Here is a 13,328-nt window from a genome sequence, read left to right as displayed (position 1 = left end):
CCGTTACGTCGGTGACGGGTGTGTTCGGTTCACAGTACTGCAATGAGATGCCGGATCGCAAGAAGGACTACTTTGATGGTGAAGTTCTGGGGTTGAGACATGGGTGCGGTGCTGGGACCAACATTGCCGCTGTCATAGATAAGCCGACGCCAGGTGAAGCGAGACGCTCATCCACCCAAAGCACTCAAGTTCAAAGACGTATGCACAAGAGACTGAGCTTGTGATAAGGTTCTGTGCCGTACCCATCACCAACCCGGACCCTCAGGTCCACGGCGCATCGCTTGCCATATGGAGATTAGACCCGAGGCTGAGGTCGAGGTCCAGCAACACGTCTCAGCCCGAGCCGCGGGGAGCGATCCGCTGGCACAGTTCTGACTCCACGTGGTTGTACCACTTGCAACACGCGTGGGGCATTTGGCCCCGTGATCCCTTTGTCTATTCATATCCATCGAGATCCTGCGGTACACCAAACGGTCGTGGGTTGCGCGAACTGTGTCTGCGCCGCAGCTATTTCGAACGCTGGGCGGGTCGATTGTTGAGCCGCCCGTAGCAACACTTGAGCCTCAATAATGTCTTAGAAGGCCTAATCGGCCATCGGAGGAATATGATGCCAAGGTAGGGCTGGTGGGTGGTCGTACAGTAGCTGAGATGTTGTGTGCATCGCCCTGACCGGTCCGTCGATGACTGTGCGCGGCTTCCTTCCGAGTGTATAATTAGTCTTCCTCGGTCGTCGAGGTGAAGACCTAGGTTTCCTCCATGCGAGCTAGGTGTTCAGGTACCCTTTCGTGCCACAGGGAGCATAGAGGTGGAGAAGCCAATCAGCGACGCAGCCAGTTAGCTTACACAAGATCGCCGCCATTCGCTGGGTGTTTGCTGGATAATGATGTTTGCTGAAATATCACATACTTTGATAATGTTTGAAGATAGAGATTAGGCATATGATTGTTCGAGAGTAGACAGGACTGTAATGACGTAGGTCTTTGCCTAGCGCACTTTGGGCAGCCATGGAATCGGGGGACGTCGTATGGATGGATGAACATCTGACACTTGCAAGTTGCCTCCTGCACCACCAAACGTCCCTCGTACCTTTGCAACCTATAATTTGGTTGCCTTTTGCTCTGACTCATACTCATGTCTTTCGCACCTCACTTATCTTCCTACACAACCGAGTTCACAGACTCCTTACCTTTAGAATAACTGCGCTTTCACCTTGTTTTCCCCGCAGTCGAACCTTGGTTCCGCCACACCGAGCAAACTCCAGCCTCTACAGGCATACATTATAGTTTCCCCAGAACTGTATCAACCATAGCCAAAAATGCGCGACCTCCGAAAACAGGCTCTCGAGAGCCATAAGACTATGTCGCGCAAGGCCCGCTCGCGCGTCGCATCTACAACAGCCTCCAAGACAACTTCAGCAGCAGGGTCGCCAGCACATTCGCGTGCCGCCAGTCGCAGTCGCCAGGACTCTTCAGACGAAGACGGCTTCAGCGACGGAACTGCATGGAGGTGAGTTTCAGTCTGCACATAACTTTTTTGATTTTCCCCACATCGCGACTGCACCGGTGACATCATCGTGTCTAGCCACCTTCGCGCGAACAAGTACTGACATGCTCACAGCACAGCATCCATCGACGATGTACTCAACGGCGAAGATGTCAATATACCCGAAGACGCGTGGAAGGCCGAACTCAACACGCGCATCGAGCAAATCACCAACCTCAAGCGTAGCAGCACCGAGGGGCGCACCGAAAGCCTGAATGCCTACGCACACGTGCTCATGGCCCGCTATGCGAGGGATGAGGTTGAGGGACATGTAAATGAGCTCGTCTCGTCGATGATTAAGAGCATCAGACAGGAGACGACAGAGGCCGAGGTTGTCAAAGCCCTAAAAGGTACAATACATTCACGGCTACTGTTTGACTTCTACTAACACATCTCAGCGCTCGCCGTCACCGCCGTAACTCTCGACTCCGATAGCATCTACGACGACGTTTCCGACCAACTCAAGCGATCGATCCAGTCCTCCTCCTCAGTCGCAATCAAAGTGAACGCGATCCACACACTCGGCACAACTGCCTTCTTTGCTGGTGCCGGCGACGATGAGATCCTGGACATCATGAACCTCTTCATTGAGATCATAGAGTCAGATGGAGCATCCATCGAAGCACAAGACGAGGGCAATGTCGTGATTGCTGCCTTGGAAGAGTGGGGTCTCCTCGCAACCGAAATCGATGATCTGGAAGAAGAAACGGAAGCTGCAATGGAAGCCTTTGTCGAGCAGCTTGAGAGTGCCGACTCTGGTGTTCAAATTGCAGCAGGCGAAAACATTGCGCTCTTGTACGAAAAGTCCCTCACTCCCCAAGAGGAGGACGAGCATGTACAAGAAGAGGAAGATTCAGACGACCCCGAGCACGTCCGCGACGGCGAGCGATTAGTTAAGCGATACACAGTCTGGCGACGGCAGGATCAGCTCATGCACACACTCGACGAGCTCGCCAACGTTTCGACTCGTCGCATATCCAAGAAGGACCGCAAAGCACTTCATTCGTCCTTCGCAGATATCCGCAATTCGGTTGAGAAGCCCTCGCGCGGCCCTGCCTACTCCACCGCTCTGCACGAAGAGACCGGCAAGGCCTACGGAGCGGGCAGGATGAAGGTCAAGATCAACAAGAATGTGGAAGTCAGAATCGACAAGTGGTGGAAGTTGCAGAGGCTGAATGCGCTGCGACGGACACTGCAGGGTGGTTTCACCTACCACTACGAACACAACGAGCTGGTATCGACAGCTCTCCCCTTCTCCATGTCTGCAAGACGGTAATAGTGCGCGTGTAGAGATTATATCTTTGGCGTTGGCATCAGCTTGAAAAGTGCTCTATTATTACACGCGTGGATACCTGGTTGACATTGGCGTTTTTGAGCTTACTATTATTTTTGAACTGGATCAGATCGGTGAGCGAAGAGCAGTAGAATTGAGCTTGGGAATCTAATTACACAAAGATGCATCATGGCATGACAGTATTACTTGACCGTTCGGGTGATGTTTGCGAGTTTTAGCGCTGAGGCTTACCACGTAGCTTTCGGAGGTGTAGCTAACACGAAGCCCAGTCACTGCCCCGCGTTGCCCCTCATCGCGGGCATCATGTCAATGTTTACAAGACACAACAAGCGCAAAGAAGCACATTCACCAGTGATTATGCTGTCAGGACGAGCCATGCTGTCGCATAAACAAAGTGCAGTGTACTTAAAGGATCCAGTCAACTTGGTCGCGCCTGCCAATGGTCGTACGGATGTGTAAAGGCGGGCTTGGCGCGGCATGAAGCTGTAGGCTGTAGCTTCCGTAGAAAGTTCTGGACAGCTATCACCGTGCTTTTCTTCAGCCTCGCACATAAACTCCAATTCCTGCAACTCTGTCGATATCTCCAGTGCCTGAACATTGATATCCTTCGTTCACACTACGACATACCCACCAAACAACTACAGCGATCCGGCGACCATGGCTGACACGAGTAAGTAACTTTAACACAGGCTCACCTACACCATTCTAGCATCTAACAAGATTGGTACTAACATACTTCAGAGCGCCCTCGCGTCTTCTTCGACATCGCCATCGGCGGCGTGAAAGCCGGCCGTGTTGCTTTCGAGCTCGTACGTTCCCCAACCTCCCATACGTTGCACGCGCATACATTCCAAGCCGCTCAAACATAAAATCTAACAACCCTTTAGTACAGCGACATCGTTCCCAAGACCGCCGAAAACTTCCGCGCACTATGTACCGGCGAGAGAGGCGAAGGCGCATCCGGCAAGCCGCTGCACTACAAGAATTCGAGCTTCCACCGCGTCATCAAGGGCTTCATGATCCAAGGCGGCGACTTCACACAGGGCAACGGCACAGGGGGTGAGAGGTAAGCTGCGGCCATACGGAATGCATGTGAAACGTACACTGACTTCTTATCTTCATCTCTGTAGTATATATGGGGAGAAGTTTGAAGACGAGAACTTTGAGAAGGTGCACGACAAGCCGTTCTTGCTGAGCATGGCGAATGCCGGCCCAGGAACAAATGGCTCGCAGTTCTTCGTAACCACCGTCCCCACACCACACCTCGACAAGAAGCACGTCGTCTTCGGCGAAGTCATCAACGGCAAGAGCATCGTGCGCCAGATTGAGAACCTCAAGACGCAGAGCGGCGACAAGCCGTGGCACGATGCGACCATCATCGACTGCGGCGAGCTCACGGGTGACGATTACGACAAAGCCACAGAAAAGATGTCCGACGCAACCGGCGACCCTTACGAAGACTTCCCCGAGGACCAGAAAGCCAACAGCGACGACGAATGGAAAGGCGAGGAGATACTCGAGATCGCTACCAAGCTAAAAGACATGGGCAACGACGCGTTCAAGAAGGGCGACCTCAAACTAGGCATTACCAAATACCAAAAAGGTATCCGCTACCTCCACGAGTACCCCGCCCCTCTCGACGACGACCCCACAGACCTCTGGCCCAAACTGCAAGCCCTGAAAATATCCCTCTACTCCAACAGCGCGCTACTACAGAACAAGACGGGTGCATATGGTGACGCGGCGGAGAGCGCGACCAAGGCGCTGGACATCGAGGGTATCACGGATAAGGACAAGGCGAAGGCGCTTTTCAGGCGGGCACAGGCCAAGGCGGGAAAGAAGAACGAAGACGAGGCGTTGGCGGATTTGAATGCGGCGCTCAAGCTTGCGCCAGGCGACGCGGCGATTGTCAAAGAGTTGGATGTGGTGAAGAAGAGGGTGCAGGCGCGGAAGGAGAAGGAGAAGAAGGTTTATCAGAATGCTTTCAACTTCGATTAGGTTTGTGAGAGTTGTAAGCGTGGGATGCTCACGAGAGGCATGAGGAAGTAGGGGGAGTGAAGTAGTGGTGGTAGAGAAAAGGGACAGATACCAGTTTACTCTTCCGTGTAATAAACAAGATTTCATGTAACTACTGCTCTCCATCAACACAACAGTCACTTCGCAGATTGTGGAACGGATTTTCATGACAAACAACCACATTGATATCTATGCATAACCCAAACTGCAAATGCTATGTACACCCAAAAAGAAACATACCTCGTCAACCATCCCCTCAACCATCCAAAAATGCCTTACTACCTGCCTGGCTGCCCCGTTCATGCCAATCCCCTAGAATGAAAATCTAAACATTGGAAGAAAAACCCAAGACGAAAACAGAACAGTCATCGCTCTAACGCGCCATTGTAAAAACGTCAAAATTTTCGTCGCGAGCAATAAAGAATAGTTCAGGTAAAATCGTCCCAGAACCAGCCTCCCGGTTTGTGTTATGCCATGCCATGCCATGCCATGCAAGCGTTTTTGTTCCATCGACGTCTAGCCACCGAAACGCAACATGTAGGTAATGTAGTACAAGCTTTTTTTTTTTAGCTTTTTGATAAGTTTCAATCAATCGACTTGGCAGCCACCCTCGAACAGAACAGGCAAACGAGAAATGATTCAGAAAGCAAGATGACTACGACGGACTCGCTTTATCCAAAAGTTCACCCGCACTCTTCCTCCTCTTGATTTCGCGTCTAGCAATCGCGCGAGGACTCTCAGTAAACCATCCATGGAGTCAGAATTCCTCGTCGCGGTCTTCGCTGCGGGCGTTGTGTTTGCCTCGCATGCTGCCCATGTCGTTGTAGCTCTGGTGGCCGCCGAGGGCGCTGGAGCCGCGTTCGGCGCTGCGGTCTCGGTCCTTGTCTTTGCCTTTGTCTTTGCGGTTCTCCTTGTCCCGTTCCTTGTCTTTCTTGTCCTCTTTCTCCTTGTCTTTGTCCTTGCGTTTGCCTTTCCGTTGGAAGGGGAGGACGCCTCGGAAGCCGCGTTCCTTTTTCTCTTTGGTAGCTTTCTCGGAGAAGGCAGGGAGTGCGGTTGTGTACTCCTCTTCGGCGATACTGCCGCTGTCGCTGTTTTCCATACTCTGACCGCCGGCTGAACGAGGTGGTCTTCCGACGAGGGAGTTTGTGGACACAGCGGCAGGTCTTTGTTGGTTGATGTGAGCGTTCGGATTGCTGTAGTTGAAGGACTGGGTAGAGGTAGATGTAGAGATCGTGGTCGTTGTCGTCGTAGTCAAGGCTTGCGGGTAGGAAGGCGCAGGGGCCATGTGAAGACCATCGCTGGACCCCGGTGGTGTATCCTCGGTTGCGGATGCTGATGCGCTGGCTGAAGCAGATGCGGACTGAGAGGCATTTACCGAGTCGTTTCCTGACGGCGTGTATTGACCAGACCATTGCTTCTTCGCAAAGGGATTGGTGTAAGATATGGTGGCCGAGCTGTTGCTCTTCAAAGAGCTCTGAGATGCTGAGATGCTCGAATTTTGCTGATGCCGTGCCCGTGGTGGTGGCTGCATTGTGATGGGTGTGCTGGTAGACGAAGACGAATAGTCATCGACGTTGCCTGGAGATAGCGGGGTTTCCTCCATCTCTTCTTCCAGTATTGGTCCACGATTCCTCGTTGCTGCACCTCGTGACGTGTCGATTTGCGCCCCTTGTAGCTGCTCGACCAACTCTTCCCACTTGACACTCAGTGACGATGACGGCCGTTCGGCAGGTTCAGCGCGATTCAGGCAGTCCTTGGTGCGCTCGCTGAGAGACAGACAGATGTTGTGGAAACGGAGCAGATCACCGTCCGTGGCTTGTATGTCGGGCGCACTCTTCTGCGTATTGTCTAGCCAGAGATTGACGAGCATTGCAAAGTTGCGTGAATGATCGATGAGGTATGGTAACGATGGGAACCCTTCCTTGAACGTCGGGGGCAGACGATGGAGAATGGCAATCGGAGTACTGTACGATGGTGGTATCGGTGGTGCGGGTTGCGAAGTGGTCGATATTGAGCAAATGTCGTCGAGATACTTCTTGAACTCTTGCCGATGCGTGGTGAGGAATTGATTCATGGGCTCCATCCATGCTTCTTTGGTGCCGAATGAGGACATGTTCGCCAGGCCTTGCAGTGACTTTGCAATGAGCGTGAACGTTCTTCGAGCTTTGATCTTGGGATGATCTAAATGATTGTTAGCGAGATGATCAAAGTAGAAGTGGAGAACTATGCACCTTTCAGTAGACCAAAGAGTTTCGGATTCAGCACCGCCGGAACGAAGAAGCGCAAGAACAGGAAGCCAGAGACACTGCTGTACTGCACCGTCCGAAGATAGTCTCCGTAGCGGTCGTCAGCACAAGCCCTGATATGCCTGAAGATCAATCTCAGCTCCTGCGGACACCTCGACACGGAATTGTAGATGGCTCGCCAAACTTCTTCAGTACAGTTGATCAGCCTTCTCCAGTTCCTGTCCAATTCATGTTGTGAAGTGACTTTGTTCGGATCAACCTCACAATCAGGGTCCTTGGTGTTGATCTCTCTCAGCTTCTCGCTCAGGGTCTCCTCTAGGTACTCTTTCCCAAGTCGCTTCATGTGCAGATCCAGTGACTTCGTAAGCAAGGTGTTACCACGGAAGAGCAGATTAGCCTCCAGTTTGGCATTGTTGCCCATGTCGCGAACGAAGAGTTCGCGGTCGCTCGCAGAACCAAACGTGGCCAGCGAAGATTCATTCGATTCACTTGATCCCAGTCTTTTACTGAACCGTAGCCGGCTAGCAGGTGACTCTTTCAATGTGCCGTCAATCTCTTCTTCGACTAGCGCGCATATCCACTCGCCAGCTGCCCCGGACACCTGGAAGATGTTCAACAGATATTCTGACAATCTTCTGAGCTCGTTCGGGATCATCTGGGCGATCTGGAGGGTTATTCCGTTGGAAAACCTGTGAAGAAGTTCCGAAAGTGGATAGTAGTCGCGAGCCATGAGAATCGCGCATTCCTCGCTACTAACTTTGACGAGTACCTCGCCGACACTGTTTCCATACATGTTGATTAGCGGCCACCACTTCTCCGTCTCTTGATTCGGGCCGAGATCGTCCAGATAGATGTCAGTTTTTCCTACAGTCTGATCGAAAGAGATGCCAGCGTAACCACCCTCGGAGACATATGGGTCGGAGTTGGTAGCCTCAAAACCGCTCTTTTCGGTGCGGTTGTAGCTCGGCGGTCGCTTTTTCAGGAGTAATGAAGCGGTGTGTAGAGCGGGTAGGTCCAGGAATTCAAACTCTTCTCTCCAAAAAGGATTGTTGCCCTCGCTCTTGACCGTGGTTCGTGAACGGGTCTCTCCATCTAGCAGCACTTCAACGAGATAGCCACCCGGGTTGGTTGTGGCAGACGAAGACGGTCGTATCGGGGTCGTTCCGTTGCTATCCGAGACCTTGGGGCTTACAGGCGGAATCAGTTTCGCTTCAATGACCCTTACGAACAATGATTTCTCCATGCGGAACATGTCTTGGGTGCCGAAAGACGGCGACAAAGTGCCCTCGTCGGTCATGGCATCCGGCGACTTGGGGCCATATAGTTGCGGAACGGTGAAGGCGCGCAGGAGGACTATCCAGACCTCGTACAGAACTCGTGACTCTAGCGATAGGAATATGGGACGGAGGATTGTTAATGCAGGAGAAGAAGCAGCGGTATACTGGGGATATATGGCAATGCAAAATTCGTTATCCAAAACGGAGGGATCCAATCGCTGAACGGCACATCGGGAAAGCTGAGAAAGCTGAACGGTGGAAACAAGGGTGACATCGGTGTCAGAGTAAAGTTTGAGCTCTCCGTTCTCACGGAGCGTGCACGACACTCTTCTCCAGCGGCGGGATCCGTGGCTCTGGACTCTGTACGCCTGTGGGCGTCCCCCAGGCCCATTGTTATTGGGGGTGCCTGTATTGCTGCTGTATGTCACACTTGTGTCCCAGTAAATCATCTTGCCGACTTTGATAATGGGCGCTTCCTTCTTGGGCGAGTCTTTGAGGAGCGACACCTCGGAATGCCGTCGGCTGTCTGGCAGGCGGCGTTCGATCATGACGGGCGCCTGGGGCTTGGCCATCCTGTTCTGGATGCCCTTGGGACGCATAGGCGACCAGCATAAGAGGGCGGCGAACCACGAGTCAAACTCTTCCTGGGTCGGCGGACGCAGGTGGACTTCGAGCTTCGAGTTGTGGACGACGACGTGGATGTAGGCCGTGTAGGCTTCGCCGTCGTATGCGCTCTTGACATGGCAGCCACGGAGATCGGGTATGAGGGTGCGGGTGTACGACGTGTCGTTCTTGGGCTCGTAGACCAGGCTGCCGGCCTCGTCGTTGATGTAGCAGTACGACAGGCCCCAGGGGTTTGGTTCGCCGCGGCGGAAGGCCAGCAGACCCTGCATCTTGCCGCAGGTGGAGCGCATGAGGGCCTTGAGCTTCTTAGCGTCGGACGCCGGGACAGGCGAGACCCAGGAGTCGGGCGGGACATTGGAGGGCGAGAGGACGGGCGAGGTGGAGCGGTGGGCGGCCTGCTGCTGCTGTTGTTGTTGTTGTTGTTGTTGTTGTTGCTGCTGCTGCTGCTGCTGCTGCTTGGTCAGGCGGCTGCGGCTGTTGGTGCTCGAGGTCCGGGGCGGGGGCGGCTGCTGGGATGGGGAGATGGTGGAGATGTGGCCGATGGAAGTGACGACCGACTCCTCGAGGCTCTGGTAGTTGCTCTGGTTGCTGGCGACGGAGCCAATGCGGTGGCGGCCGGAGCCAAAGACGGATGAGGGCGAGCGCTCGCGGGTGCTGCGCTCCTCGAGGGTGCGGGTCCGGGGCCGTGTCTGCTCGCGCGCATTGCGGTACTCGGAGTCGCTCGAGGCGCGGGCGACGTACTGGCGCGGGTTTTGGGTGCGCTGCGAGCTCGAGAGCTGGCTGTTGTGGGAGCGGGGGCTGTTGGGCGGGGACTGGAACGTCTGGACGGGCAGGCCGTCCTCGGGGATCGTGGCCGTGGCCGTCGAGGTGGTGGTCTGCGAGGGCGGCGGGTCGTCGGGGGTGACGGTGCGGATGGTGTGGGCATGGCGGTGGTCGTCGCGGACGGGGGCGCGCTCGTGGAGGGAGTAGACGCCCTGGGCAGCCTCGGAGGCGCTCACCTCCCTCCGGCTGCGTCGCTGCTGCGTCTGCTGGTCCATGGATGCGGACCGCTGCGGTGTCGTCTGCTGCTCATTGACACACGACAGGCGGCCCGGCGCTGGCAGCTGGTAGCCGTTGCGGTTGCGGGACGGCGAGTACGGCGGGCGAGGGCGGCGAGGGCGCGGCAGGACTGGCGGACGGTGTCGTGAGGCGCATCGCAGGCCTCGTTGCGCGGGCAAAATGGTCTGTCGTTAGGTAGTCAGAGGCCCACCGCCAGCCCTAGCGAGCCAACATGGCCACGACTAGCACCCAGCCTTGGCGCCGCTGGTATCCATCGCTAAATCACCGCGCCCCGGCCCAAGCACCGTTGCTGCTGCTGACGACTCTACCCAGATGCGCTTGGGTGCCCAACGTCCCTGTGCCCGACTGTCTCATCTACCTGCTTCACCGATTCTGGAGGCGTACTGTACGGGAGATAGCATTGCAGATCATAGCACAAGATAACACGCAACATATAACATAGCATTCTCTCAGCATTGGTATCGAATAACTACTGCAAACGGCGCCTCGTGGATATCTGAACCTACCAATAACCCCACTGCCTGCCTATAACCTCCCAACATTACGCGAATCCAAATTAGTCCATGTCCATGTCCATGTCCATGTCCATGCTGCCTCCTCACTTGAACGGGGGCTTGTCAGCCGCGCTCTCCTCGACACTCGCCGCGCTCAATGGCTGCGAGCGCGCACCGCTGAGGTCGCCCGAGTGCGTCTTTCGCAGGGCTTGTCGCATCGTTTCAATTTGCACCGGCAGCTCTTCGCCCGACGCTGGGTGTGGGCTGCCGAGCACGACAGGCGACGTAGGACTCGCCGGTGACCGCGTGCGTGACAGATCCGCGTGCTTGGGCGAAGCTGCTCCGCTTGTGGTTGGGGGCGAAGACGCAGCAGACCGCACTGGCGAGGGCGATCGGTTCGCTGTCGACGAGAGGCTCATAAATTGCAGAGCCTCCGTCGACGTGGCGCCCAGCACTTCCTGCCTGTCATGCTCAACATGCTCTGCCTGCACCACATCTGCGAATGAAATGAAGCTCAAGCGCCGCGGGTCCGCCGTGTCCAGCGAGCCGTATCCCGGTGCTGAGTCTGGCACGTCAGCATGGCTCGACGCCACAGATTCTGTGTGAGGGAGGAGCGGCGAGTGCAGTGAGTCGGTTATGCTGCCTGCAACTGCGACTGCGGCTGGCTGATGCGCCGTGTGTGTTATAATCTCCACCTCGTCAGGGTTGAGGTGATTGTCGGTAATGGCCAGGGACGTCGCATCCAGCGCGGGGGGTATGTGGTCTTCCGTCTTGATGTGGGCAGGCACGTCGGCTGAGGGTTCGGGCTCTTGTACATTGCGCTCGAAAATGAGCGACGATGCAGGACTGTGAAGGCCGGGCGATGTAGAGCGGATGCGCCGACCAGGAGATGCGCCAATGGGCAGCATGCGCGGGCTTCCTCGCGGCGATGCTCGTTGCTCGGGCGGTGACATTGGGGGCGAGGGAAGCAGTGTCGGTGTCGTCGTGGTTGATGCGCTCTCTGTTGGCTGTTTACCGGCCTCCAGATCCTTCTTCTTGCCTAGGCCTAGGAGCTTCTTTCCCTTGCTCAGGATGCTGCCATCGTCGGTGGACTTGGTTGCGCTCGATGCGGGTGCGACGGATGCGGGCGGGTTGGGCTGCGGAGGGGCTGCGGCTGCGGTATTCGTTGCGCTCATGGTGATATCTGGTGCCCGTGTCGCGAGGTTGGAAACAGTGCAGGAGGCGAAATGTGCGCTCTATACAAGAAGCTGCGAGTCGGGCCTATGGCAAGCAATAAACCTGTCCCTGTGTCGTCACGCGGTGGCTATCGTCGCTTTCAGGGAAGTGGCCGAGTGGGATACACCCTTGACCTTTAATCAACAAGGCCTTGGGCGTCTTGCGCTACAGTGAATGATATCAGTAGACTTAGTGGTGGAAAATGGCAAGGTATTCAATCAGACTGTATGAGTGAAGTTTGCACGTAGTATAGCACTGTGCAGGTCTGTGTTGACAATCTCCTCTCCCTCGTACTTTGGGTTGTTGATCATCACGGCGTGCTGACGTATGCCCAAGACCCTGAATGTGCCTGGGAGACTAGAACGCTTCCCCTAGCTCAATCTCGCGCGCCCGCTATCCAATGCCTTGCCAATGCCCGCCAACATCAACGCCTTTCAACGTGCGACAAGTCTCGCTCCAGTTTCAGATCAAACGTTCACCATCATTTCCGCTCGCTGATCGAAATGCCAGTCTTCTATGCTTGGTAATGGCACAGTTCATTGGCACGGCCTGGTCGCTGTCCGGATCCCTTCATGCGCATGCATGCAGGACATTCACGTTGAATGACCTCTGTGCTTCCATCGCGCTTCCACGCTTTTCTTCTCCTCGGTCCCCTCCATGTAGTCGAACCAAGTTCTTGTGATCGCTCAGCAGACCTCGATTACCATGTCTAACATCCCTGCTCCCGATCGAGAGTTCAACCTCACGTCGACAGTTTAAGGCAAAAGCCCAACAATCGGGCGAGTCTCGTGGACGCAGAATTTCTCACGGTTCATGCTTGGTTCTGACGCACTCGCAAGGCAAACTCGTCCAGTCAGCTCCAAGGCACGCCGTGGGGCTACTCGCTTCGTAGTGGCTGAACCCGCCAAACACCAACATCGGACTAGCCGCGGGTAATTACATTTATGGGAGGCCAGGCACGGTATCATCCCTTGGTGGCATAGCATCACAAGCCGTCTTCGCCTCACGTATATGCTGAGTGCACGGTCAAATCCTCATCATACCCCCCGAGTTGCAGGCATCATCCATCACGTTTAGAACGGGCGCCCCAATACAAACCTGCAGAAAGCACGTGAACACGGTTCGAGCGCACCTCACTCCAGAACCTTGTTGAGATGAGAGCCGTTATCAACTGCGCCGCATCGGCTTTTGCCATCCTGGTAGGCCTACCACCTGCGCAAAGTTTATCGCCTGCGCCTGCGCCTGCATGACCTGACACGCAGGAGTCAGTAGATGCCGGTGTCAGCTCAGCAGCACAACCGAACTCCGTCAAGAAGTGGTACAACTCCCGGAGATAGCCATGAAGTTCAGTAGAAGGACGGGAATGTACATAGTAGCTGGATGGTTTGGCCATCGTCGCTCTTCATTATTCTACTTCTTGCTCATGTAACATCTCAGCTGGAAGTACAGAGTACTGATCACAGTGACTGTACCATCTGACAGAGACCGATATGACATGGGTGCAGACTGACGTCCATGGTGGTTGCTGGTCGTGGGGTTTGCGAATGCCGAGAAACGCCCT

General features: G+C 55.1%; 4 protein-coding genes across 4 annotated transcripts; 2 read left to right on the top strand and 2 right to left on the bottom strand.

The window, feature by feature from the left end:
- Positions 1-1,224: 1,224 nt before the first annotated feature.
- BKA58DRAFT_175643 (interferon-related developmental regulator-domain-containing protein) lies at positions 1,225-2,928 on the top strand. The gene is made up of 3 exons (XM_046165273.1): positions 1,225-1,506; positions 1,618-1,892; positions 1,941-2,928. The coding sequence occupies exons 1-3, from the start codon at positions 1,316-1,318 to the stop codon at positions 2,816-2,818; spliced, it is 1,344 nt and encodes a 447-aa protein (XP_046025236.1). The 5' UTR covers positions 1,225-1,315; the 3' UTR covers positions 2,819-2,928.
- Positions 2,929-3,010: 82 nt separating this feature from the next.
- On the top strand, positions 3,011-5,027 carry BKA58DRAFT_384962 (peptidyl-prolyl cis-trans isomerase D). Its single transcript, XM_046170323.1, has 4 exons — positions 3,011-3,506; positions 3,578-3,645; positions 3,724-3,902; positions 3,967-5,027. Exons 1-4 carry the CDS (start codon positions 3,494-3,496, stop codon positions 4,832-4,834), a joined length of 1,128 nt encoding a protein of 375 aa, XP_046025235.1. The 5' UTR covers positions 3,011-3,493; the 3' UTR covers positions 4,835-5,027.
- Positions 5,028-5,609: 582 nt separating this feature from the next.
- BKA58DRAFT_439926 (uncharacterized protein) lies at positions 5,610-10,036 on the bottom strand (the record flags this gene model as incomplete). Its single annotated transcript, XM_046173713.1, has 2 exons — positions 5,610-7,033; positions 7,084-10,036. The coding sequence occupies 2 exons, from the start codon at positions 10,034-10,036 to the stop codon at positions 5,610-5,612; spliced, it is 4,377 nt and encodes a 1,458-aa protein (XP_046025234.1).
- A 533-nt stretch (positions 10,037-10,569) lies between these two features.
- Positions 10,570-11,947, bottom strand: BKA58DRAFT_175519 (uncharacterized protein). Its single transcript, XM_046165272.1, has one exon. It carries the CDS (start codon positions 11,725-11,727, stop codon positions 10,657-10,659), a length of 1,071 nt encoding a protein of 356 aa, XP_046025233.1. The 5' UTR covers positions 11,728-11,947; the 3' UTR covers positions 10,570-10,656.
- Positions 11,948-13,328: the final 1,381 nt, after the last annotated feature.

Source organism: Alternaria rosae (assembly GCF_020736505.1).
Source record: "Alternaria rosae strain MPI-PUGE-AT-0040 chromosome Unknown BKA58scaffold_5, whole genome shotgun sequence".
Taxonomy (NCBI): Eukaryota; Fungi; Ascomycota; class Dothideomycetes; order Pleosporales; family Pleosporaceae; genus Alternaria; species Alternaria rosae.
The sequence above is the reverse complement of the archived record's forward strand: the minus strand, read 5'-3'. Positions and strand labels throughout refer to the sequence as shown.

Bases quoted from the DNA above. Each gene is read 5' to 3' on its own strand.
- BKA58DRAFT_384962 (XM_046170323.1), top strand. The intron at 3,646-3,723 runs GTACGTTCCCCA...ACAACCCTTTAG, and splicing joins GCCGTGTTGCTTTCGAGCTC to TACAGCGACATCGTTCCCAA. The intron at 3,903-3,966 runs GTAAGCTGCGGC...TCATCTCTGTAG, and splicing joins AACGGCACAGGGGGTGAGAG to TATATATGGGGAGAAGTTTG.
- BKA58DRAFT_175519 (XM_046165272.1), bottom strand. From the start codon at position 11,727: ATGAGCGCAACGAATACCGCAGCCGCAGCCCCTCCGCAGCCCAACCCG.
- BKA58DRAFT_175643 (XM_046165273.1), top strand. From the start codon at position 1,316: ATGCGCGACCTCCGAAAACAGGCTCTCGAGAGCCATAAGACTATGTCG. The intron at 1,507-1,617 runs GTGAGTTTCAGT...ACATGCTCACAG, and splicing joins AGCGACGGAACTGCATGGAG to CACAGCATCCATCGACGATG. The intron at 1,893-1,940 runs GTACAATACATT...AACACATCTCAG, and splicing joins GGTTGTCAAAGCCCTAAAAG to CGCTCGCCGTCACCGCCGTA.